Genomic DNA, 26,946 nt, shown 5'->3' with positions numbered 1-26,946 from the left:
GCACAATTTAGGACAACTTAAATAACATTCTTTCTGTGAATCCCATAAACTCCAAGAATTCTCTTAAAGTATGGATCATTTAAATTTATAGCATAATGTCACATACTGTTTGGAGACAGCATGGTCTTCCTTGAAGGTATCACGTTAGACCATAGATAAAACAATGAGCTTGGACTTGACAAGCAACGTGGCAAGCCTCATTGTGTCTGAAAGTATAAAAATATGTTTCTATACTTAAAACATGAAATGCGTCAATACTCCTCTAAGTATTATTTAATTCCTAATTCTTATCTACCAAAACAATTCTAAATGAATATGAATAACCATTCCTGATTTTTTCTAGCTTAAGAGTACTTCCAAAGGGATTGTAAATGGCTTTTTTCAAATTCCACTTTCAGTATATGCTTTGATTCACCCTGACACAAATTTACTAAATAAGTATCATAGAATCAGAGAACATGATGAGTTGGGACTCTCTAGAATCAAAAACAATAGTGCTTGTGTACATCTTCACAGATTTTAGTAACAATGAATTTATAGAAAAATTTCCCAAGGGCTCTCTAGAGAAGACAAACTAGCATAAAGTAATTTAAATCGTTGCTACATGATAAAATTTGGCTAGCCACTTAGGTCCTATGTGAAATCCCTTCTGCTACAGGTCATTGCTATCAGTCTCACAATTACTTTTAATTATTATTTTTCATAACCAATCACCAAACATCAAAACAGAATTTCCAAAAATTAAGCTTTAGGTACTGAGTTCTATTTTGGCTCCTGTCTGCAGCATTGGCTCTCTAAAAGCTAACTTTGACTTTGCTTTAATAACCTTTTTCTAAAATTTGTTCTTCTCAGTTTCCTTAAATCAGTCACAGCACTACCTAGGGGTTTTAAAATAAAGCACAAATGAATGAATTTTGGTCTAACAAAAGTTGATAGGATCCACCTCTATTTGAAGCCAATTTTTTTGTTTTGTTTTCCCATGGCTTAGTTTTCACTTATTTTAATATTTTTTCCCTTTCAGGACTTTCATGGTTTTCTACCCAGGAACTCTGACTCTCCTATATTTGTGCTGCTAAAAGGGTACAGTCATCATCTATTTGTAACCTTAGTTCAAAACTAGAGTAATATACTTATCTTGTCACTCACTCTTTTTCTTTGCATCTCTTCAATCTGCTTTCATCACCTCTAGTACAATTTCAGTAATTTCTCAAACTCTTTAAGCATAGCCAGCACTGAGGTGCCTCTGTTCAATAAAGAACTCAGACATATACTTCGTATATAAACCATCTTCCCATCCTCCTCTCATAAACATCTAAAATCTTCAGTTTCATTCATTTCAACTGCTACAATATATAGGCTCTTAAACAATATACAGCCTATGCTTTTTATCCAAAGAAGTCACGTCTCTAATGACTGCCAAGGTCTTTGTTTTAATACAGGTAAGGATGCTGGAGTCTGCCCCATCTCTGTAGTGAATTTCAAATAAATATCATATTAAAAGTAGAAATGGCCCTCTTTACAAAAAAAAACCAAAACAAAACAACAACAAACCAAACAAAACATAAAACAACAAATAAAACCAAAACCAACAACAAAGAAATAACAGTTAACAAAGAATCTTAAAGCTATTGCATATGTCTTCATGAATGAAAACGTCTATTACTGGTCCAGTTAATTCTAGGAAATACATTCTTCAAAGCAAACTCATTATCACTATCATTACTGCTACAATTAATTTGAGTATCTCAATAACAGAATTGTTAGGATGGAAGGGACCTCTGGAGATCATCTAGTCCTACCCCCTTGCCAAGGCAGGGTCACCTACAAAAACACAAATTATTTGTAATTTTTTATATTTAAAATAAAATCAAGAATTTGTATTTTCAGAAAATGGTTATATTGGAATTTAATCACAAGTTCTTTTCTACATATTCTGCATTGTTTTTAATAAAATTATGACCCATAAAATCTCACAGTTCTCAAGACAATTTTATCAATCAGTAATGTCCTCAAAAAGGCATTCAATTTTGCAATGCAGCCAACAAAACTATGGAGAGACACTCCACAGCATCCACTAAAAATCTTGCAGAGCCACACAAAAAGTAATGTATTTTTAGTGCCTAAAAACACAATGAAATCATATGCAATTATGAGCACATTTTAAATTTTTGCTTCTCTTAATTAGCAAAAAACAACAGAGAGGAATGCAATCCAGAGCCCTTCAACCACAATAAATGGCAGAAGGTGGGAGGCCTTCTGACACTATCAGGCAGCTCTAAGCCCACTCCTCTTTAAACAGATGCCTCTGATTCTTGATTTGAGCCGTCCAGAGCAACATATTTTCTGTTCTCAAGAGGAACACAGAAGGCAGCTTTGGTTCTTCTTTCTTCAAAGAGCCAGGAGAGGTAGAACAGCATAAGCAGTAACACTGATAGCAAAGTGTATTTTTTCAGTAGATGAGTTGGACAAGCAGCTTTCCCCTTCTCTTTTCAGGTATATGAAGCTTTGCTGGCCTGAGGGGACCTACCATAGGCTACTTGTTCATTGAGTTTAAATCCCATAGAAGTGAAGTAGGATCATCCTTTCTCTCAGTTTTTATTTTTTCAGTTTGTCTGATGAGTCATGAATTGTCACCACTTGAATTACACTTTCCAGCTCTTCTATGGAAACAGAAAGACTAAAAATACATGCTTTTAATGGGAGCTGATATTCTGCTACAGTCACGTGGCTGCCCAATTAGTCCATTCTCTCTTCGTTTTGTTTCTTCAAGGTTTGGTGAACTGTAATTCTCTGTTTGTGACATCAGGCTCATTTCCACAGCAACCAATTGAATTATCCCCCAAATAAGAATAAGCAACAGGAACAGATGAACTCTTTAGAAAAAAACCCTTATTACTATTTACATGCAAATGTCCATAGAAACAACCAAACAATAACAGAAAAGAAATATGGAAGTTACATAGAAACACAGGAAATATAACAAAGGCATAATCAATGTTTATACATTTTACAGTGTACATTCAGTACACATTCGGTAATTTGATGGTCATATGTCAGATTTTTAATAGCCACAAAATGTGTTCAACACCAGTAACAGCTGATGTTGCAATACCAGGTGTTAATGACTGACAGCTTGTATCTGTGCAGCTTCAATTTTAGAAAGAAATCATTATTTTTGACCTAGGAAACAGAAAGTAAGGTAAGATGACACCATTTGCCTTTCAGAATTCAAAGACCAGCTACCAGCTACTGGACACCATGAATTCCTCAGCCACAGAAACTTGAGAATGTCTCTCTTATGAGAACAGGCTGAGGGAACTGGGCCTGTTCAGCTCAAGAAGAGATGACTGACAGGGAACCTCATCAATGCATGTAAACATCTAAAGGGGAGGCATCAAGAGGATGAAGCCAGGCTCTTCTCGGTGGTGCCAAGCAATAGAACAAAAGGCAATGGGCAGAAATGGGTGCATCTAACTAGGAAGTTCCACTTAAATGTGAGGAAGAGATTCTTTACTGTGCAGGTGACCACACACGGAAACATATTGCCCAGAGAGGTTGTGGAGTTGCCCTCACTGAAGATATTCAAGAACAGACTGAATACAATTCCAGGCAATGTGCTTTAGGATGACCCTGCTTGAGCAGAGAGGTTGGACCAAATGACCCACCATAGTCCCTTTCCAACCTTACCCATTCTGTGATTCTGTGAACTAGTGTTTCTGTTTTGAACTTTGTAAGACCTCTTTGTATTTCCTTCTTGCAACGATATCCCTGAAAATGGAAAATTCATAGTAATTAACTTTTCCTATAGAGATTTTATCATAATTTCCTTCTATTATGGATCTATCTACATGTATAAGAGTTAACATAAGCCCTGATACTATCGGCAGTGCTAGAGCTCTGACTAACTTAATCTTTCCCAGGTACAAAAACACCTCCAATGCCCTCAGTGGAAACACTGAAAACTTAGTAACGTAATTTAGAAAATAATAATATGAAAATAAGGGTCTAACACTATCCAGTCTCATCACAACCAATTCAGCATCTGTACTGTATCGAACTACCGTGTTTCATTGCTCAGTAAGACTGGGCAAATCTTGGAGTCTTCTCCAGTGACTGCCATCTTTTCTACATTGTCCCAGATGAAGTAGATGCACAAGATGCTTGCAGGTAAATTGTCATCTTGTAGTGAGGCCACCAAATGCTCTTGGTGAGACAGTATCCTATTCATCACACAGCAAGCATTTCCAGTGCCTCTCTCTGCTAAAATGATGGGGCTGTAATAACAGCCTTTTTCTTAACAGTATTATCTCTCTGGATTCTGGGATCAATGCAAATTGGTACTATTGAACAGGCTGAATCAATTTTTTTTTCCTTTTTCAGTTCCTCTAACGTTTCTTTCTAAATAGGTAGAAAAATTTGACACTTCCACTAACTTTCCTAAAATGGCCAAAAAAGTGTGTCAGCCCTAGCACAACTGAGACCATTTGCTTCATAATACTTTTGTTACTTCTAAATAAAAGTTACAGCTTTCTGAGCCATCATATTTTTGACCCTGGCAATCAAATATTCAGGAACCAGAGGCAGCTCTTTGGGACAGAAATTGAAGCTAAAAACCAGCTAGTGCTTCATTGAACTGATCCAACACTGGACCAATTTGTCAACATCTTCAAAAATTTTGCATTACAAGTTTACTCTAAGGGCCTATTGCATTCTCTGCTTTTACTAAATAGACTGAGTCTCTTCATATTGTTATATATGACCTCTTGTTAGCATCTCCAGTCAACAGCACAACCCCTTTAAATCATAACTCCTTAATAAGTCAGATATTTCTGAAAGAATCTTCTGTTCTGCAGAGGAACAGGGTCTTTTCCAGACTTTACAATTCTATGATTCTGAGGGATCTTATAAACAGATGTGTCCCAATTCTGGTAGCCGATAGTAGCAAACTAATATAAATCCGCTATTTTCTGCTTTTAAAACTTGTCTCCCTGCAGCTGACCTATGAAGTTTCTTGCAGTCAGAACACAGGGGAGGATCCCTGTAATTAACTAAGACAGGAACATAATACTGTAGTAAGATAAGTAAGATACTCCAAAAGTCACTTTGTGACTTTACTTTTGCCATTACTATGTACAATTCAAATAAAGTTCCATGAAACTCAATAGTTCCTAAAAGAATGCATCAAATTAGAATATATTGTAGCCTGAGAGGGACAAAAAGTACTTTACTGCATGATGAAGGCAAATGCATCTAAGTAAGTCAGGAATAATTTCATAGACCCTTTAACCAAAGCAAGGAATTCAGAACTCTCTTCTACATTATTCTTTCCCTAAATAGTTTATTATACCTTAAACAAGTATAAGCATGGAAGAAGGAAACAAGTTCTGCAAGGCATGAGTATCCCACCTGACCAATATAAAAAGGTTCCTCCTTACTCACAGTTGTGTACAGAGTCAATATGATACTGTTTACCCTAGACACGTTAGCTGGTGGATTGAGTGGCTTCTGTTTGGGTAAAAAGGTAACTGCTAATCACTGAAAGGCACATATCAAGGCAGAAACACCAAGCATTTTACCTCATAAGAAAGCCCACCACAGAGCTCCAGATCATTACGTATTACTGCCTGTTTATCAGCTTTTTTCCTTCAGAAATGCTCAGCTTATCACCCTATCTTACATTCTCTTCAATACCTAACACAAAAACCCTCATTAGAGAAAGGAAAGAGATCCACTAATACTTCTGCAGCTGATATTGGTGCCCGGCTCTCAATCTCCCACAACAACTTCATCTATTATACGATCTTCAGAGACCAAATCTCAACTATGATTGCTTAAATGAAAAATAAATTCACAGCTTTGTGTCTTTTCTATCCTGGATTTCAATCTAACAAAAGTCAAAGTTGGCTCTAATATCCTCATTAGTGTAGCCTGTATCCAACAGCCTTCCTTTGGACTGAGTTTAAGCTTTTTTAAGAGTAAATCTGCTTAGAACCTAAGTATATCATATATGATGTTTCTATCCCATTTTCTCTAAATTGATATAACACAGGAATGTACACAAGGGATTTAAAATCACATATCTGAAGAAAAAATTTACAGTGTTATATCAATAAGCATAGTTCATAGTTCACCTCTCAGGATTCGGGCGCCATGAATTATCAACTGGTCCCTTCTTCTGGCTGCTCTATCCCCATTTTGCATGCAAAGAGTAGACCCATCCTTCTCCATTAAGCTCATCCAAGTGCATGGGATATTGCACAGGCAGACTCCACCTTTCAGCCAGTCTGACAGATTCTGACACAACTTTTTGAGAACCTAATTTCCTCCACCTTTTCTAACAGAAGCAGAAACACCATAATCCTAAAATCCAGTACTTGGGGTAAAATTATTCTCAGTAATCACCATCAATTTTCTCTCTCCACTTTCCATACCGTCAAGAATAGCTGGTTTTGGCAATCTGTATTTGATGAGGTCCATTCCCTCATTAGAATTAGCACAATTTCATGAGGCACTAGAAGCCTGGGACACTCTGAGGGATTGTGTAATGGCCCACTGCCACATACATGAAGTTCTCCCCAGGTTATCATTTATACCCATTGTAAAAGAGAATATTTTCCATCTGTGAGGACCACAGAACCAAACCACTCAAGAGTCTCTGGCAACCTCATTTTGAACCAAAACTTCTGCTGACCTTCCCATTTTTCTTCAGTGATCTTTTCACAACTTCCTCTTTCCCGTTCCCCTATAAAATTGTTACACTGTTTAGTTCTTGCAGTAGCTATTGATATTACACCAAAAGACGCTGCAGCTGCTGATGCTGTTTCTGTTCTCACAGTCATTTCAGTAGCACTCAGCATCTATTTCTATCTTGGGCAGGCTGTGACAGTCTGCCCAAGCTCTACTCTATCGGCCTGGGAAAAAATCACTGCCAAAAGTTTTGCAAAGGTTTTTTCAGGCTTCTTCCTCAGGGCACATTTTGTTGACAAACTCAAAAGGACAACACAAAACCAAGCTATTTCCCCAGAGTGCACACGCTGCCAGAGCTCAGAGGTCTTTTTCCCCGCCTACTGAGGGAAGGGCAGTGCTGCCTTTTTTATTTTTTTTTAATGCCTAGCCAACTCATGAAATAGTTTTGCTTTAATTGTTTCCAATCCCTTCAATATTTCCTCACTTGCTTTTGGAGCAGCATCCTGTAAATTTCCCTTAACAAATAATTTGGACTACAACAGTCATAAAACTTCATTTAATAAAAAGAAGATACAAAATTCATTTAATAAAAGGGATCAAAAAAAAAACCTGTCCAAACTAATCCAATTTAACATACAGATAATAATCACAATGAAACGATTTATATTGTTTCTCTCTAATGCCCTTACAATTCAGGTTCCTGTTGGGAGTAGTACAGAACAACATATCACAGAATTACAGAATCATTTAGGATGGAAAAGATCTCCAACATCACTGAGTCCCACCTTTGACCAATCACCACCTTGTCAACTAGACCACTAAGTGCCACATTTAGTCACACCTTGAACACCTCCAGGGATGGTGATTCCACTATCTCCTTGGGCAGCCTGTTCCAATGTTTAACAACCCTTTCCATGAAGAAAATCCAAAGAAAATCTGTACCAACTTGAACCTCCCCTGGTACAGCTTGAGGCCATGTCCTCTCTTCCTGTTGCTGGCTGCCTGGGAGAAGAGACCAATCTCCACTTGGCTACAACCTCCTTTCAGGAAGTTGTAGAGAGCACTAAGGTTACCCCTAAGCATCCTCTTCTCCAGCCTAAACAGCCCCAGATCCCTGAGCAGCTCCTCATAAGATTTACATATACTAGTATTATATAAGTTTAGAAGAAACTGTCTCTGCCTGGAAAGTCCTATTCACACCTTACCCTATGCCATGATATTTCTACAGAAAAATCCCAACATTTTTTCATCTTTCTTTCCCACAGTTAGCATTGATCATGAAATCTAAAGGAGAAAAAAAAAATTCTTCTCTCTGAGTGCATATATTTTCCTAGAATCTTCAGGATTTGGTGTGGGCTACATTATTGTTGTTGTCATTATTATCACTATTCTATAATAAGTACACCAGTTATCTCAGTTGCTCTACTTTTCACAAATTCTTCTGAGGCAATTTAAAACTAGGCAAAGATCTAATGCAAAATCTTTTTTACTGTTTCCTCTTTGAAAGGAGAGAGAAGATTTTTAATTTGACTGGCAAGAACAACACAGAGGAACTGTCTTTGGAAATAATTATTCTTCCAAAACCACACATAGGCATATTAACTGCAAAGAGCCAAGTATTAGGTAATATTCTCTTTGAACTCTAGAAATATTTTAATTTTAAGTAATATTTAAACTGTTCCAAAAATTCACTGAAGCCCCAAATTATTTAAGTACGGCAGGCAGATGAAGAAAGGGCTTAAATTGGAAGTATAAATTTGCCTTGAATTGAGCTCAAAAATAATTCTGTAAGACAAAATTACAGATACTTCTTGGATTAATTACTGAAAGATATTCATTTACTATGAAGTTCTGAATGTTGTTTAGAGGGAAATACTGTGCGAGCAGGAACAGCAATGGAGAACTGATTCTCCTTTGCTGTTTAGTTACATTTAAAGAAATTGAGAAAAGCTGGTATGTATTCAAGAAAGAAACTTTACATTCAGGATTTGTGTTCACCAAACAATGGCTGGATAAAGTAGTGAACCATACTATAAGTATGTGAAGAAAAAAGGAAAAAAAGGATGTGCTAGGAACTTCTCAAAGTGATACCAAGGACAGTACCTGCACACAGAGCTAGGGAGTGAGCCTTGTTTAACTGTATTTGCCAGAGTAGACAGGTTATCATCAAGCTCAGAGAAGATTAATTTGAAGTGGAACTACACTGAACTAGAGTCAAGCATCTTTGAGTCAGAAAGTGCAAAGTACATGTCCCTCTCAGAGCACTAGAATCCACACAAGTAGGTTAATGGGCTTTATACAGTGAAAGATCACATCCCTACTCTGGTGACTAAAAAAGATGAATTCAGACCTCTGAGCCCATGACAGACACATAATATCTCAGACTCAATCAGCTACAGTTGTGCACATATAACTCAACTCTGGATGTACTTTAAGCTTATTTTCTGTGCAGTCTGTATCTTAATATAGTTGAAAATTTCTTTAAATGACTGAAGTCAAAGGATGCTGAAGAGAAGTAGCTCATCTAGGTGCCTCATGAGTTCTGTTTCAGCATAAAGATAAGAAGAGTCACTCATCTCTTAGAACCTGGGTGGAACCATTCCTCTGTTCCTCTCAGAAACTGTAACACTTGCAGATGTGACTGATTTCAGCAAAATCTGGCAGAAAGTCATCTTCACAAAATAAGTAGAAGTGAGACAGGATTGCTTCTGGATAAGGGAAAGATCAACGATATGGTTTCAAACTGAGATTTAACCTCAAAACACTCAAACCTAAATCCTTCATTTCTACAATTATGCCCTGTCTGCTGTGCAGGAGAATAGTCTGGGTTATCACCTATACTGAACCCAAACTAAGGCTTTCAGATCTGCAAGGTGGTGTGTGCTTGTGCCCAGGGCAGAGGCTGGGGTTGTTCACATAAGTAAAATACCATCTCGCTCTGTAGCCAGCTTAGGCTGAGGGGATTCAGATTCAGAAGGGAACTATCTGAATATCAGTCTATCAGCCTGATAGACTATCAGTCACTAAAAGTATGTTCCAAGGCACTGACATCCAAGGTTTTCGGTAGAAATACTCTTTGTTCCAGTACTCAAAGTAGGCCTGATTCAAACTAAAATACGCTTTATAAACACTGCACTTTTTAAATTCAAGAAAGTGTATCTGTTAAAAATTTCCACAGTTAAAATAATGTTGTAATTTAGGTAAGATTTACAAAGTAGTCTCTATACCAAACTGAATGAAAGGCAGAGCAAATGACACCCCTGCATATCAGCAGATGAAAGGAAGACAAATCACTTTTCAATGAATTAACCATGTATTCCAAAGTCCTTTGGTGAAACCTATTCCTTAGCACGAGGCAAGGCTGGGGACTCATTACTACCACTTGGTGGGCAACTGCCACGAAGTCAAATCTCCCCAAATCTTCTAACACACAGATCAGCCCTCCATCCTAAAGGAGACCCACTGGTACTTCAAATCCCATGCTGGAGAGAAATGAGCAATGTCTTTTATTAAGAAATTGTTTGAGAGTTTTTGTTGTTTGGGGTTTTTAAATTATTTTTATTTTCTTAAATAAATCAAACTCAACCAAGTCACCAACAGAAATCTGGTGCTTTTTCTGTTCACTATCTTGATATGTTCAAGAAAGACAATGAAATACCAAAAAAATTATAAATTCAAACTTCATGAAATTCTCCATAATTTAGTTATTATTTAAGAATGAGTAAAGATATCTACTGTCACACTGTGTATCTCTGAATGTTACATAAAAATGTATCACATTCAAAGATATTGAACCCAATTAAATATTTATTTTTTCAAAATTGCATTTTAAAGTCTTAAATCATACATTTAAAAGACATTATTATTCAGTCATTTAGCTAAATTAAATATTTTCAGAAGCAATTTTTCTTAAAAAACCTTGCTCCATTATAGTTCCTATTTTATGGTGATGTAATTTAAAACAAACAAGCTTATTCATACCAAAAATGGGAAATGCAAAGTGATCTTTGCAATGGTCTCTGAAAGCAGTGGATCATCAATACAAAATTCAGATGTATTCTTTCTAAAATCCATGTAATTGGACTTTGTTTCCCTTTATTGTTTCTATGTTTCAAAAAAGAACTACTAAAAAGCATGGATATTTTTATTTCTCAGACTCATAAGAGATTCTTAAGACCTTCTTTTAAATAGAAAGTCCTAAGTGATTAAATACAAGACAATACGATGCTTTATATTTCACTATGAAATGAGAAACAAAATAGCTCTTTACCCAAAAATATCATTATGGATTTAAAGCAGTACATGATGCAAATTTCCTTTAACTCTATAGCTTCTCCTTTGAGATAAGAACATGACACAGGGAGCAAACGCTTTAAGAAATAGAATATTTCAAACTGTACAGCAACTGCTGTAGAAAACTGTGAGACTCAAATATACTTGTTTGAGAAAGCATAATTTAAATATTTCTACATGATTCTTTTTTTGTTGTTGTTCAGTGACATTGCATTATATAAATTATAATTCATGGTTTACCTTGATAACAAGAAAATACTATGAATCTCAATCCAGTAGAATGTACTATTCAGTAATAACCCCATTATTAATTCTAACAATCATTTCATGATTATTCTCTTAGATGACTACACTGAAATACTATGAAGTATATGCTGTGATGTCATAGGCGCAAAGAACCCCAACGCAATCACCCATCTTCATTTTACTTTATCAGCATATGTTTCCCTTAGTTATAAATCAACAACATTCATGGATCATATGAGATGTCCTCTGTTTTTAAAAACAGAAATTTAGATTACTTGCCATACAGGAGAACTGTCTAAATGACCTTCAGCCTTTTCAGTTCATTTCTTATCAGGCTTCATCTCCTATATCTGGCCTTCATGTTCAGTATCTGCTCTCCAAGCACATAATTCTGAGCCATTTAAGTTGCTCAAGAAACTGAAAGGAAGTTCTGCCTGAGCAGTAACTAAAGAACTGGATCTTCAGCTAAGAGAGACTTTTGTTTCTTGCTCTTTCACAGAACAACTCCTTCACATTGCTTATAGTATTAGAAATATCCTCATATTGGGCACCTAGATGTGCTTCTCCTGGAATCTCCATGCTTCCTCTATGACTTCTTTTCAACTACAAACCCCACTCTAGTGGCTTGCAAATTGAGGCAAATTAAGGTAAATTAAGGCAAAGCCTTAAAAATATGTTCTCAAATACAGTCACATAACCCAAAGTCAGTCTGCATGGTATCATACTGGAATAAAATTGTGCAGAAAAAATGTTACAGACTCCAACAGATTTTATTCTTTCCTTCTAAAGAACACACCCTTTGGATTAAAAAAATAAACAAACTATAATTTAACTGCTTGACAGTGAATAATATCAATAATATAGCAATTTTATATTCTGAATTCAAAATATTCCTAAATTTTAATTAGCCATAAACCAAAATATTTTAAAAATTACTTACATTCTGCATATTTTTGAAGTTGAGAGAATTCTCCTGGGCTAAGGTTAACCCACTTCTCCTGGCTCGTCATACTGGTAGTAAGGGTCCTCGTTGTATATCAGAAGAATATTCCCTTTGACCCAGGTGATATAAACTCCATAAAGATTTTTAGCTTCAGTTCACAGTGTCTGGGGAGTGCAGAGATGCCATCAGTCTATGTGGATGAAGATTTCTTCCTATGGACTGTTCCAAATATGTTGGCTCAGTGGCACATTACAGCACTGTGAAAAGATCAAATATTATAAGAATAAATACCAGTTTTCCTATGGGAATAATTGTCACTGATACATACTTTCTGATACATAGTTTTGCTCAAAATTCTTCCATATGGTATTTGTCCATAAATAGTTTTATATGTACTTCCAAATTTTACTTTTTTTAATTGCAAATGCTTATTTGCAGCACTGGTAATCAAAAATTAACACTTGTTTCTGACTAAATGCATCTGGACATATTGTGTGGGGACATTTCTGATTTAGTAACAACCACTGCAATACTGGATACTATCTATCATTAAACTTATAGTTCCTTTTGATTTTAAAATTGGATTGCTATAACTGGGTTTGTACCCAACTATGCTGCACTACAGCACTGTATGGTCTTGTCAGAAGTGCTCTGAAGCTTCTAATTCTCCATGAAATTAAATAGATTCTGCAGTTTGGTGAGAAGTTCACACGAGAGCTATACAAATATTAACTATTTTACTAAAATAATAGGGGTTTGATTTCTAGAATGTCACAACATTGCTGGTCACTAGTGAAAAATCTAGTATAACTGCTCGTACTATCACAAATCAGATCAGGGGAAAAAAAGATCAAACTGTGGGTGTCTTCTCATTCCCATTTCATGCAGTTTTTATCTCTGTAGGACAGACCTTACAAAAACAATGCATTACCAACACCACTCCTGGAACAACAGGTAGGCTACTTTTCAACTAATTTCAGCCATCTGAAAGTCAGGTACATCATTTGAGACTGTCATCTCAGGCACTACCTCTAACCATCAGAAGAGACAGGTGGCCCAGACAGCAATTAATCCCTCCAGATTCAACATAATCTTGACATGTGGTGAATTGCCTTCCTGTGATATTTATCTTTTATTGATCACAGAGGTTGCCTAGAAGACAAGTTTAGACTAGAAAGCTAATTTTAGACTGTAAATCTAAAATTATGCCTAACAATGTATCAATTATAAGGGTCCCATTACAAAAAGAGCAAAGAAAAAATTCAGACCAGAAAAGACTAACACAGTAATGGAAAGAATGCTAAGGAGGAAGATGTTGGTTGCTGAAAAAGAATAAAAAAAGCACCAAGATGTCATGAGGAGGGAGAAAGGAAAAAAAAGCTAGGAACAGAAACATAAGAATAACCTAATCAGACAAGACCTTTTTTCTTTTTTGTTCTCTCTTACACCTATAAATATCATTCCTGGACAAAGAAATTCCTGCAGGAAGATTCCTTAGTCCCAGAGCATGCTTTCATTGTTCTCAGGCCCTTCCTGATGAATGATTTGAATGCATGGACTATACTATGAGCAAGTAAGGCTATCTACATACACTAACAATGGTTTTGTCTTTTAAAAATTTGTACCAGAAGAGATTCCTATGCTCTTCATCTCCTCAAGTTAAAACAAATGATAAGTTGGAAGACGTGGAAACGCTGATTGAATAAATAATAAAAACTAATAGTAGCATGGAAATTGGGATGAAAAAAAGCAACATTAATGGGGATAATGTTGGCCAAGTGCAAGGCACATCAGCCCTCAAACATCAGTGAATCAACATCAGTACCAGGATAAGGTCAGCAACTACAAAAGCTAAAAGTGATATTCAGTAAGGAAAGCTATCATTCCATATTGTAAACATTAATCCTCATATTCATAAAAAGAAAAAATAACTATGGTCAATGGGGCCATTTTAATCAAATTAGAGATGTTTCATTTCTGGCAGTTGATTAGATTGTATTGAAAACAGTTTTATTTCTTCAAAGAGGTATATTTTTCTTATATTCTTGACAACTGATTAGATTTTACTGATTTTTTTTTTTGTATTTGCATGATTGATTTAATATAACCAAAATTTTCTACCACAATTTCATCCAGTTTTACTATTTGTTTCCTTAACTACATTAGCTTCATTATGAGCAAAAGCCAAGCACTACTGCCTAAAACTACTGTTGCCAAGAAAAAGTATGTGACCTGAATGAGATGATAGCAATGGAAAAAATTTAGTATGGGCATGGCAGCCCACAGGACAGAAGGTTTAGTTTGTGTGTAAGACAGCAGTTATCATGTAATAGATGACAGAATTTAAGGCTACATTTTTATGTTGGAAAACTCTAAATGCAATTTCTGTCCTTTGAAATGGAAGGTTGTGGGGGATGTAGTGGAGCTAATCTGCCATGTGTATTTGGGAACAGGAATGGGGAGGTAGGCAGTCCTCTGGGGATGGCCAACTGGTCTTTGGCCTGCAGCCAGGTCCTGTACATCACCTCAGTGTGTGTGATGTAGGAATACACATAAACATAATGGGGAAGATCTCAGCAAAAGAAACTTTACAGAGGCTTCCTTTTTGTAGCTTCCTGCTAAGTTCTGTTGAAGCAGAGTCCCAAATAAAGATAAATCCCTGCATCCTTTAGTTTTTCACAATTAAACCTTTTACAGAGACACCTTCCAATTTTATCTATATAATATTTTAGTTATACGAAATCAAGAACAGTGTACAGATGATGAGGACAAAAGCCATCAATACATATTTGTGTTATATGATGTTTACCATTTGTTATGGTAAACAATGGAAGACCACCTATATACAATACAAATATCCTAACTTCTGTAAAAGAAAATATTAATTTATATAACTTTTTCCAGTAGTGTTTAACATAAATGCATTCCTTTACACATTATTTTAGTGCTCTTAGGTACTCCAGGAAGGTCAAGCAGTGAGAAATCTATACATAAGTACATGAAGAGGACAGTAGTAACAGGGATGATACTATCACATAGAAAAACCCAGAATGTTTAACTACAACAATAATCAAATGTGCCTGCTGGCAGGCAAAATAAAGATCATCAGCTCTAAACAAGACACACACAGTGATTTGACATGTTCATGCAGAGATAAATTACTCTGAAGAACACAATATCGCATACAGATAAAATACATAGGATGTCAGGTAGGGAGCTTTTCAGCCATCCTCTAAGAGTCTGACCTATGATAAAACTGGATCTGGAAACTTGACCTATGGAAAACTCAGATCTGTGCATACATTTTGCTAGTATACCCTTAGGCAAGATTCACAGTCCTCTAAACCAGATACAAAGCAGGCCTTAAAAATAAGAGAAATTAGAAACACTACCTTAATAAACTATTCATTTTATCACAAAAACAAACAAAAAAACAAAACAAAACTTTCTCCTCTATCTACTGACTATAAGTCACCTTAGAATGCAAGTCTCCTTTTTATAACATGTCTCCCTTTCAGGATTTGAGAGTTTATTAAGTGTTCTGTCAGGATTCCTACCAGGCCACATACCCAAACTAGGAAGCAAAGTTTTATTAAAAACTATACAAATCAAATGATTTAGCATTCAGTCAACACTGCTAACAAACAGATTTCCTGGAATTCCCCATACCACCAATCCTCAGCTGCTCTGCAGAAGTCAGGTTGAGGAGAGAAGAGAAAGAATTATGCAGTGGAGAAAAAAATATAGAGGTATAGCCCCTAAATGTCAACCTAACCATTCAAATCATCTCATTCCACCTAGTACAGTCCTCACTGCAAGGAAAGATGAATTTTTGGAGACTATGGTGGGTAAAAAAAATTACATCAGACCCACAAAACTAATCAACACCAGCAGTTTCAGCTTCAAACTTTGGCCCAGGGAAACACATCCAGCTTCTCAATCAAGCCAACCAAACCCAACTCAGTTCAACTCCCTCTGTTCTCTCCTGCAAGCAAGAAGAATTTCTTCTGAAGTCTAGCCTCACTGCTGTGGCTATAGCAAGTTTCCTTCCAGGGAAACTACAGTTTTCCATAACAGGACTGACCAGTGATTTTCACCTGAACAGTAGGAATAAATAACACAGAATATTTTATACCTTAATTGGCATGGAGGCTGAAGCAATTATGCCTTTCAAGAACTGTGTTAGCTAGATCCTGTGATTTCAGCATGGGTAACATCACACATTTTCCAAAAGAGAATTTTTACATGTCAGATAACACATGCTTCCACATGTGCCTGAAACACTTTTCTCTGTTCTCCCCACAAAAACATGCTAGTAATCTCTAATTTCTTGGAAATGCAGGCATTATGTACAGATATACAAGACATATTTAGGTGTTCCTGCAATTCATTTTATACTTTGTAGAGAACACTGTCTGTAATGACAGACTCAAAATTTGCCTAGCTGAAAGTTTAGTAATGAAGAGTTTGATGGGCAAGAAATCTAAAGTATCTGCTAATCACCACTCTGGTTTTTTTACTCTCAAATACAGAAGTAGTGTAATTAATTATAATTGCTGCTAGATTAATGGCATGGATGATAAAAAATGAGGTCCCATAACAAAACAACACTGCTTTTTCCTATATAATTTGTGTATTTTACATAACAATTTCCCTTGTTTTGCACCATATTTAGCATAAAGTAGTTTTAATAGTACAATTTTTTTTCAATTTAGCAAAGGATGCTTACTGATGTAAATTAACATAATTCTGAAATATAAACATTGATACACTGAAATTAGTGACAATTTGCTTATCAAGCTGAAAGTCTCTCCCTTTAAAGGAGTGACCAGTACAACTCAAAAGTACACTTGTTTTCCTGACTATTCCCAAGTGTGTTAGTCTGGGACATGTAAAAACAGCTATTTAAATTTTAATACAAAGATATGGACTGTATTCCTCAGAGAAGCAATTATTCAAATTCACTTCCTCAAATTATTTATATGGAATATATCAGTAAACACTGGGAAACATGCAACACAAACAACATTGCGGCATGATAAGCAAAATACTTGAATCTTTGAGAAAATATTTCACTAATACTACAGCTTGTGACAGTGAAAAATATTAGCAACAAAAGCTGAGCTTCAATAAAAACTGCTCAGAATGCAAGACAGCAACATCACCGAATATAGTTACTTACATTTAAAATAAAGACATACATTTTTTATTGTAATTTTTGCTTTACTCTGTTATGGTTTAGCCCCAGCTGACAAGCAAGTACCATGTAGCCTCTCAATCACTTCTCCCATACCCCAGTGGGATGGGTTGGAGATTTCAGGGAAAAAAAAAAAAAAAAAAGGTAAACCTCATGGACTGAGATACAAGCAGTTTACTAATTGAAACAAAGTTGTTCAGAACAATAATAATAATAATGAAAAGGGAGATACCAGGAGAGAGGGGATAAAACCCAAGAAAAACAAGTGATGCACAATACAATTGCTCACCTTAGCAGCAATCAGCCTCCCCTGGCCAGCTCATCCCTGAGCAGTGATCAGCCAATTTCTCCCAATTTATAACAGAGCACGACATTCCATGGTATGGAATATCCCTTTGGCCAGCTGCCCTGGGTATGCTCTCTCCCTGCTTCTTGTGCAGCTCCTCACTGGCAGAGCATGGGAAACTGAAGAGTCCTTGACTTAGGGTAAGCACTACTTAGCAACAACTAAACAGTGTGCTATCAGCGTAATTCTCATACTAAATCCAAAACACAGCACTGTACCAGTTGTTAAAAAGAAAACTAACTCTATCCTAGCCAAAACCAAGACACTCTTCCTGTATCTTAACTTCATCACATGATTTCTTTAAAAGCAACATCTGATAGATCTAAACTTTCCAACTCCTAGGCTAGCTATTTCCAAATTACTACACTAACTACTTACCAAGTCAGAAGAACTACATTCAGATTTCTGTGATTTCTTCACTGAAGGAAATATTGAAATAAACAAAACCTAATATGAATCTGGGACAAGGAAATACCACAAAATATATATGCTGATGCATCATGATTTCATAAAGGCTTTTTTCTTCCTTTAAATAGTAAACTGAATAAAGTAAAAATAAACTGACACCTTTTCTGACTGGAATTTAATTTATGCTTATGAGAGAAATAGTACATAATTCAAAAATTTGAGGAGTTACTCATCCTTTTTATTTTACACCGATGACTAAACAAGCAAATTTTTCCGTAGAGTCATTAAAATTTGGTACCCTTTTTTTATGACTAAATGATCACATTGTACTGAAACTGGGAGAGAGGGGGAAAAAAGGAGGGGAGAAAAAAAAGTGACGCCACCAAAATGTAGAAAATAAACTGTTCAGACAAAGATTTCTAGACAGCTGTATTTTGAAATTTGTGAATTTTAAAAAATATACTATTAAATATTAAAAAACTTAATAGACGGTTGAATCACTAAGGCTTATGATTGATATTCTTTAATATACAGAACAAAGCAATCTGGGACAGAAATCACTGGATTTGATAGGTATATAGCTATGTAATCTGTAGTAAGTTCTCTGTAGCAGAGCACATTAAGCTGTCCACTGGATAAACCACTCTGATGAGAGGATTAATCAATCTCTCAAAGAATTCTTTCCATGTCATCCATTCCTGTTTCTTCATATCCACCAAAACTCCTTCAAAATCTAAAGTATTACAATAAACATCTTAGGGACAAACTCTGACTTCCAAAGCATGTCTCTACTACCTTCCCCAGGAAAGCCAGCTCCAGGAGTGCATCACTTGATGTGAGCTCTACAGAGACCTCTCCACAACTGGCACCACAAGTATCTGAGCCCCATATCAGCAGAGGTTAAGTTCTTTGACTATTATCTGCCACATGTTCTTCCTCTTTTCTTTCATTTCCCTCTCATGGGGCAACCTGTAAATTCTGCCTAATAATTAACTTTTGTTGGCAATAAGATACAGGGATTTCTTTGTTTAATTGTTTGGCTTAATTAATCTCTCCGTATTTAGGTGCTCTAGGGGTGATTACATTAGAGGAAAGCAAAGCTGAAAAGTGTAATTTACAACTGGGGAAGAATTCTGATGATTCTTAGTTTCCTGGGGCAGAAATTCCTACTTCATGCTCAGAAATAAGCCTTTGAAGAGATGTGCTTTAGTCTTGTGACAAAAATGTTCCACAGTGCTCAAGGAAAAGATTTGTTCACTGCTGTCCTAATTCAAATGCTTTATGCACTTTTAAAGTAAACTGGGAACAAGGTGCTGGAATTCCTTTTAAACAAGTGGCGAAAATATGAACCTGATTTAATCATCAGGAAAACTGTACAGATAATAGAGATCAGGTTAGCTGGCAGGTTAAAGGATTTCATAGCAGCAGTTCATTCTAGATTCTTTTCTACTAGGTGGATCTTTTTTTTTCCTTTTTTTGCTTTTTTTTCCCCTAGGGAGAGAGCTGCATGGAGTTGATTAAATTATAGCAGACCTGGGACATGAATAGCTGGTGCTATGTCATTGTCCACTGGGATAGAGTGGAGCCTTCTAGACAACTACAAATGATTTCATATTTATTCATTAGCATTACTATAGAAGAGTTCAGTGATAGTGAGATACCAAACAGAATTTACTTCTCAATCATAAACATTGCCACTTAAAACATCAATCATTTTCTGCGCACTTCATGTTTACCAAAGCTTTAAAAAGCAAAATAAAATCAATGTTTGATATACTTTCTTTTGTTTTCTTTCAAAATAAACAAACAAATATATCTAGTAAGGAACAAAAAAAAATGTAGTCTGTTCTGAATATATTGTTAAGCCCTACATCAAAAAGATTATATTAGAGTTATAAAAATTGTATTAGAATACGGTAACTAATGAAAAACTAGAAATCAAAGAAGGTGATAAAGTGACGAAAGTAGAATAAATACACAAACACAAAAAGAAATTCAGCAATTCATTGTTGTTTCTCTGTTTAAATTATTGAAATATTCCTTTTCAGTGACAAAAAAACCCAAAAGTATAATAAAAGGGATGGCAGCTGGGTAACACAACATTTGTTCTTCTATAAGTAGAATAATTACATGATTCAATCTTCTGGACTCCACTCCCACACAGAACAGAGGTATCAGATAAGAGCGCTACCACTCCTGGTAATACTAATTAGAGATGTACTGCTCCCTTGAATTTATATTCTTAACTTGAAAAGCAGCAGTACTAAACCCAACCAATTGCAAAGCTGTATCTATTACAGTATTTCACACCAAAAGAAGCCCTTCTGCTTTCAGCCTGCAATCAGTTCTGTCGCTTTTGTTAGACTCTCTCTCAGCTGACGCACTGGGATGCACACACTGCACTTGATGCACTGCAAGTCAGAGGCTCAAATCCTTCTCAAGTTGTTTTATTTGCTTCAAACTTTATAATCCTACAACTTAACATTCAGAACATGCCTGTATAACTATCTTAAGTCAACTGAAAGTCTACTCACTGAAACAAAGGTGTCTCAAATGGAAATTTTTAAAATTTGTTTTACACTGATAACTAAAGGAGTTAAAAAAATTGGCCCTGTAGAACTTCCACATGATCCTGAAAATTCATTCATCCTATACCTGAAAATGACAAAACCGCCTACAAATTTAGGCCTAGCTTTCTGTTACTAAGGATAAATTATGAAGAAAAACCGTGTTAGTTATGAATAGGCACAAGCTTAAGTCACATTTAAACTTTCAATGGTTTTCAACATTTTTACCCTATAATTGCTTTATATAGCTCAGTCTGTACTTAGCAACTACTGTACTAGTTCTTCTTCCATCTACTTGTACAAAGTCATCACTAAAGGTCTAGATGCTTTATGAGAAGACTGTATATGAAATATTTATATTACAGAGCTTGAATTCCACTGAAATCATGTAAGATAGAAGACAAGGGGGTGGGGGGACCCAAGCCTCATGAGTAGATTTTTTTAGGGTTAAGAATTATTTCATATTGTACCATTCTGAATTGATACATGAAAATTTTCAAATGAAGAAATTTTCCAAAGTCCTTTGTGTGGTCTGCTCTTATCAACACGGGATAAGAGTATGGGATGTACGTGTATAACATTATTCCCTGGAGCCACCTGTGTAAAACTTGCTTTCATCAATTAGAGACCACGTGAATTTTAAAAACAGTTACGTTGATAGAAATCACACAATTATACAATGGCTTGGGTTGTAAGGGACCTTAAAGGTCATCTAATCCAAAACCTCCTGTCATGGATAGGGACACCTCTCAGTTGACCAGGTTGCTCAGAGCCCCATCCACCCTGCCCTTGAACACTTCCAGGGATGGGGTATGCACAACTTTTATGGGCAACCTGTTCCAGCACCTCACCACCCTCACAGTTCAGAATCTCTGTTTAAGTGTACTAAATGATTTTTTATGAGTCATTCCTTTCACCTGCCCTGTATTAAAACATGCGCAACTGAATTCTTCCAAATATGAAATAAGCCTAAAAAGGTTTGGTCTGCCCATATCTTCTTTATATCACAAGAATCTCATACCTGTGTAATCTGTAAGTTACTCGGTTTACTAAGGTTATCCTATTTTTTGTATAGCTTATGACTTAAAAAAAGAGAAAATTTATACTATTTGTTATTTAAAACCATTCCATATAAAGTTCTTTTTCCAAAGGTTGTATTTGAGATTATAAAGTCATACTTACTAATGAAACGGAAATTTTAGCTTCTGAGAACATTCATCAGTGATCAGCTAAAGCCTCATAAACTCTCTATCCTCAAAAGTATAAAATTCAGTTAAAATTAACTTGCTTATGTGTTCCAGTTGATACTGTTGTACTCCTGCAACTTCCATAATTAAGTATTTTTGCTAATGTTTGCAGCAAACCAAAAGACAGCTAGCCTCTCTGTTTTCTCATTTGAGGCATGCCAAGTAATATGTGGTGTTTTACCCAAGAAAAAATGACTTAACCACAAGAAAAAAAGCAAACAAGCAAAAATCACCACAGAGAAAGGTAATTTATATCAGGTGATGTGCATCCACACAAAGCTGTGATATACACTCAGTTGCTTAGACTGCACAGGCAGACATCCCAGAGCTGAGCTGAACTGGGCAATAGGGACTATGCAGCCTGGGCACTATGCTGCTTTTCTGACCCAGATTAGGGTGTCTGCACTCTGACGTTCAACAGTGCCTAAATACACTTCATTTTCCTGCTCATTCTTTACAGGCTGGCTTGACCAATGGAACAGATGAAAAATGTCAAGTAACTACTAATTATGTTGTTATTACGTGTTTGTATTATGAAGCAGAAACTGAGAAGATTTACACACTGGAAGGAAGAAATACCATCCAGAGAGACTTCAAGAGGCTTAAAAGATGGGTCTGTGCAAACTCATCAAGTTCAACAAGGCTAAGTGGCAAGGTTGTGGCAGTTCCAGGCACAAATACAGGCTGGGCAGAGAATGGATCAAGACTAGCTCTTGGGAGTGTTCATGGATGAGAAGCTTGACATGGCCCAACAGTGTGCGCTTGCAGCCCAGAAAGCCACAACCATATCCTGGGCTGCATAAAAAGAAGTGTGGCCAGTAGGTCCAGGGAAGTTATTCTCCCTCTCTACTCTCCTCTTGTGAGACCCCACCTGGAGTGCTGTGTCCTGCTCTGGGTCCCCGAACACAAGAAGGACATGGACTTATTGCAGTGAGTCCAGAGGAGGGCCATTCAACGATGAGAAGTCTGGAGCACTTCTCCTATGAAGACAGTATGAAAGAGTTGAGGTTGTTGGTTGGAGAAGGCTCCAGGGAGAACATGCAGCAGCCTTCAAGTAGTTAAAGGAGTCCCACAAGAAAGCCAAAGAGGGTCTTTTTACAAGGGAAGGTAGTGATAGGACAAGGGGAACTTGTCCTGTCACTACAAGGGGGACTTTAAATTGACAGAAGGCAAGTTTAGAATCATAGAATCAGATGGGTTGGAAAGGACCTCTGAGATCATCAAGTCCAACCCTTGATGCATTACTACCACAGTTACTCCAGGGACGGAGAATCCACCACCTCTCTGGGCAGCCCATTCCAATGCCTGATTATGTCTAGATTAGATATTGGGAAGAAATTCTTTACAGTGAAGGTGGTGAAGCACTAGAACAGGGTGCACAGAGAGGTGATGGATGCCACATCCCTAGAAACATTCAAGGCCAGGTTGGATGGGACTTTGAGGCACCCTGGCCTAGAGGAAGGTGTCTCTGCTCATGGTTTGGGGAGGTGGGGGTTGAGTGTTTGAAAATACATGGCCTTTAAGATCCTTTCCAACTCATACCATTCAGTGATTCTATGGCTACATCAGAGACAGTACACAATACACAACAATACAGACCTGCTAACTTTAAAGTACAAGGACCAGAAAATAACAAAATGAGAAATATTCAAATTTAAAGAAAGGAAGTGAAGAACTGAATTTCCTACAAATTAATATAGACCTACGGCTGAATTTTAAAAAGTGGTTAGGTATCAACTGGCATTTCAAATTCACTAGGCACAGTGAAACATTTGTTCTTAAATAATTTGCTTGCTATCACACAGGAAGAATGTGTGGTAAAGTCAGGAATTGAAATGAGATTTGTAATTGAGTATATTTAAACACATAAACAGTGCTAATTTATGCAAGTCAATAAGACAGTTCTACTTCTTAACAGTTTTATTTCTGTCTATCCTATCAAGTTGGAATTGGTAAATTTAAGTCTAAATGCCTAAAAATGTATTTAATAACTTAAAATAAAGCTGTAAATTATAAAAATTATCTAATTACCCAAGCCACAGAATTTTATCAAAATTCCATCTCTCAAATACAGTTAGCTCTAGTTAATACACCATTAATTAAAACAAGAAGTAGTTCAAAAGAAATAGATAACTGCTGATGAAACCTTGTCACTTATAGATTTAACTACATATACAAAATAAAAACATCATTCCAGAAATCTGAGGTTCTTTTTAGATTACTTAAGAGTTGTACTGTGGTTTGCCTCAGGGTCCTGGTTTTTCAGTCACCCAAGCTGGTTAGAAAACATCATGGCTCCCATCCAGTTCCAGTAGATCCATTTCTTTTCCACAGATTTGGGCCAGCAAAAACCAAGCAAGCGCTGTCCAAAATGGTGCTGAGAGGAGGTGCCCAGGGCCTGAGCCTACATCCCAAGGACCAGAAACACTCCTAATCTACCCACTTCTTTGTCCCAGTAAAAGAATCCTAAGTTAAAGGAAGACAGAAACTCTGAGCAATGTTCCAAAACCAATTACAGATCATCTTGTCTTGAACCTCAACTGCTGTGCTGTCTTCCCCCTTAAGGGGACAAAAGGTGTGCACCTGAAGAAGAGTCAAGAGAAATCATGAAAAAGCTGCTGTTACTTGGAATACAAAACTACAAAATGCCAAATCCTCTGCTTCCACAAGCAATTGAGAATTCAATGTCTGTAGCCTTTTTTAGACTCTGGCCTTCTCAGACACATAAAACAGAAGATTATTCAAGAGATTATTATAGATGTCTCACGTTCGTTAGCAGCTTCCAGTCCTCAAGGTTCCCAGGCACAAATTGCATCACTAGATTTAGCTTGCATTTCTTGAATTGGCACAGCTAAAATAAGCAAGCTATTTCTTTTGGCATCTTAGAAGAATTACAAACAGAGATTTAGTATACCTACACAATTCACTGTAACATACCCTGTTGTAAATATATGTACAATATATTTTTACGTTTGCTATTTCCGTTTTTCTTTGAGATAAGTATACCAAACATAAATGCTATTCTAGTTTGCTAATATTTTAGAAACTTACCTATGATACAGGTGAAATTATGAACATACATATTTCTGTAAAGAACACATAAAGAATAGGCTGATTAAAATAAATAATCTCATGTTCTTTTGCATATTTCTCCCCATTTTAATTATTCGCAAAATTTATCTAGCCCTTTTAATAACAAGTATCAGCAGACCTCCTACAATAGTGTTTCTTAATTAATTACTAAATCCTACTTGGCACAGATAATATATGAGGTAAATACTTCCACTGATTACTTGTGAACAAGAAATCTAAGGTATTTCTACTTTGTTATCTATGCTGTATTCCTTTATGGCCTTAAAATCTATATGTATAAACTAAAAAGTTCCAGTAAACAATATTAACAAAAAAATTTATATTCTTTTTCTGACAAAAAGTTCAAGGGGAGAGAGATCTAAGATATCTTCTTCATAGTCATAATTCCAATTAATAATGTATTTATTGATGTTTAAAATTTTAGTTGTACAAACTTTTCCTGAAGAGTCAGAGCAGTTACTGTATTAGCAGTTTCAAAATACTCTAAGAGCCCCAAAATACTTTATTGAAAATAGTAGGCTTGCTTGTTTGGCAGAGTTATGCATATTTTTCAGATCTATCAAATGTTGCAAAAACACATGTCTTCTCTTTTATGGGACATCACGATTGCTCCATTTGTGGTAAGTTTGCCCTGGGACACAGCATTTTACAAAGAAAATTGCATTACAATGGCCCACATCATGCCATCTGTTTTAAGAACTCTCCAGTGATTTCTATGGAGAACAGTCTTAAAAAATAAATGGAACAACATGTCCCAAAGTACTTTTTTTACCTAACTTAAATACTTTTCATGACAAATAATTTGAAAAATTTAGAAAGCTGCACCATTGCCATTAAGTTATTCCCTTCATCTTCACCTATTCCCAAATGGGTGAGAAGGGTTCATAGACTGATAGTAACACATGGGGGACAGCTCCATGGTTGCAGAGGTGGTAAGGATCCCTGTGATACAGGGGCTGCATGGGGAGTCCCAGCTTTCCCAGGATACAACTCCTGCTGGTTCCCTTCCCTTCCCTCACACCCCCATCAGTGTGTACCTGTGTGTCTGTACCTGTGCCACAGGTACCAGGCAATGCTGTGGCAGCAGCAGAACAGCCAAGAGCATCATCCATGTCAGCAAAACCAAGAATGCACAGGCAAGGATCTAGCGAGGCCAGATGGCCATGAACAAAAACTTTAGCATCTGATAGCCTAACATTACCCTCACATTTGAAGCTCACCTCAATCCTTACAGAAGACACACCACAAACAGTGCAGATGCCACAGGCACACAAAGGACCACAGGCTGGGGGAAGGGAGTTGGACCTTTATCTTAGTCTGTCAACATTGTGTACAAATTTCATCATGCCAAATACCTTAGATGCACTTCACCTGCTCTACAGAATATCAAGAAAGGAAAAAAATATTGTTATGTCTTGTTATTGTCTACTTTCTTTTATGACTATTTCTCTGACACAAAGTGCAACTATAAATTTTAATGCTGTAAAAACACCATGACTTTCCTAGTTTATTTAGTTTTAAAAATGAGATCTCTGTAAAACACCAAAGTAAGCATAAAGTTCTGATTTAAATCCAAAACAAATACTTTATATTAAGAAGCATACTATCACTATTTACACTGCACCAGATTTGTTATTTTACAACAGACACACAAAGGAACATCCTCAGAAATTCCCTGGTGAAGTCATCCGAAACCCCTTTCAAAAGAACAATAACCTTCTGCATCAGTACAGCTTCATATTATCTCATGTCTGACTTACAGTTAGGACAAAAGCTTCTATGAACTTCATTAAATTTCTATTATCTAAGAATTCCAATGTTTTCATAGCATAACCAATGCTCTTAGATTATTAGTATTTGTTAGTCAAATTTTATTGACAGTAATTCTAAAATACCCAAGAGGCAAATACAATCTAACC

General features: G+C 36.3%; 1 protein-coding gene across 6 annotated transcripts in view; it reads right to left on the bottom strand.

The window, feature by feature from the left end:
- DGKB (diacylglycerol kinase beta) overlaps positions 1–26,946 on the bottom strand; it is a 337,929-nt gene that overhangs the window by 296,188 nt on the left and 14,795 nt on the right. For all 6 annotated transcript variants that reach the window (XM_050332620.1, XM_050332627.1, XM_050332611.1 and 3 more), the window contains one exon: positions 12,167–12,426. In XM_050332620.1, coding sequence (XP_050188577.1) covers positions 12,167–12,236 — 70 coding nt within the window. In that variant the 5' untranslated portion in view covers positions 12,237–12,426. Of the gene's footprint in view, positions 1–12,166; positions 12,427–26,946 lie in introns of those variants that run through there.

Source organism: Myiozetetes cayanensis, unplaced genomic scaffold (assembly GCF_022539395.1).
Source record: "Myiozetetes cayanensis isolate MyiCay16 unplaced genomic scaffold, myiCay2020 scf1, whole genome shotgun sequence".
Classification (NCBI taxonomy): domain Eukaryota; kingdom Metazoa; phylum Chordata; class Aves; order Passeriformes; family Tyrannidae; genus Myiozetetes; species Myiozetetes cayanensis.
Note: the sequence above shows the minus strand (reverse complement) of the source record. Positions and strands in the feature narration are given on the sequence as shown.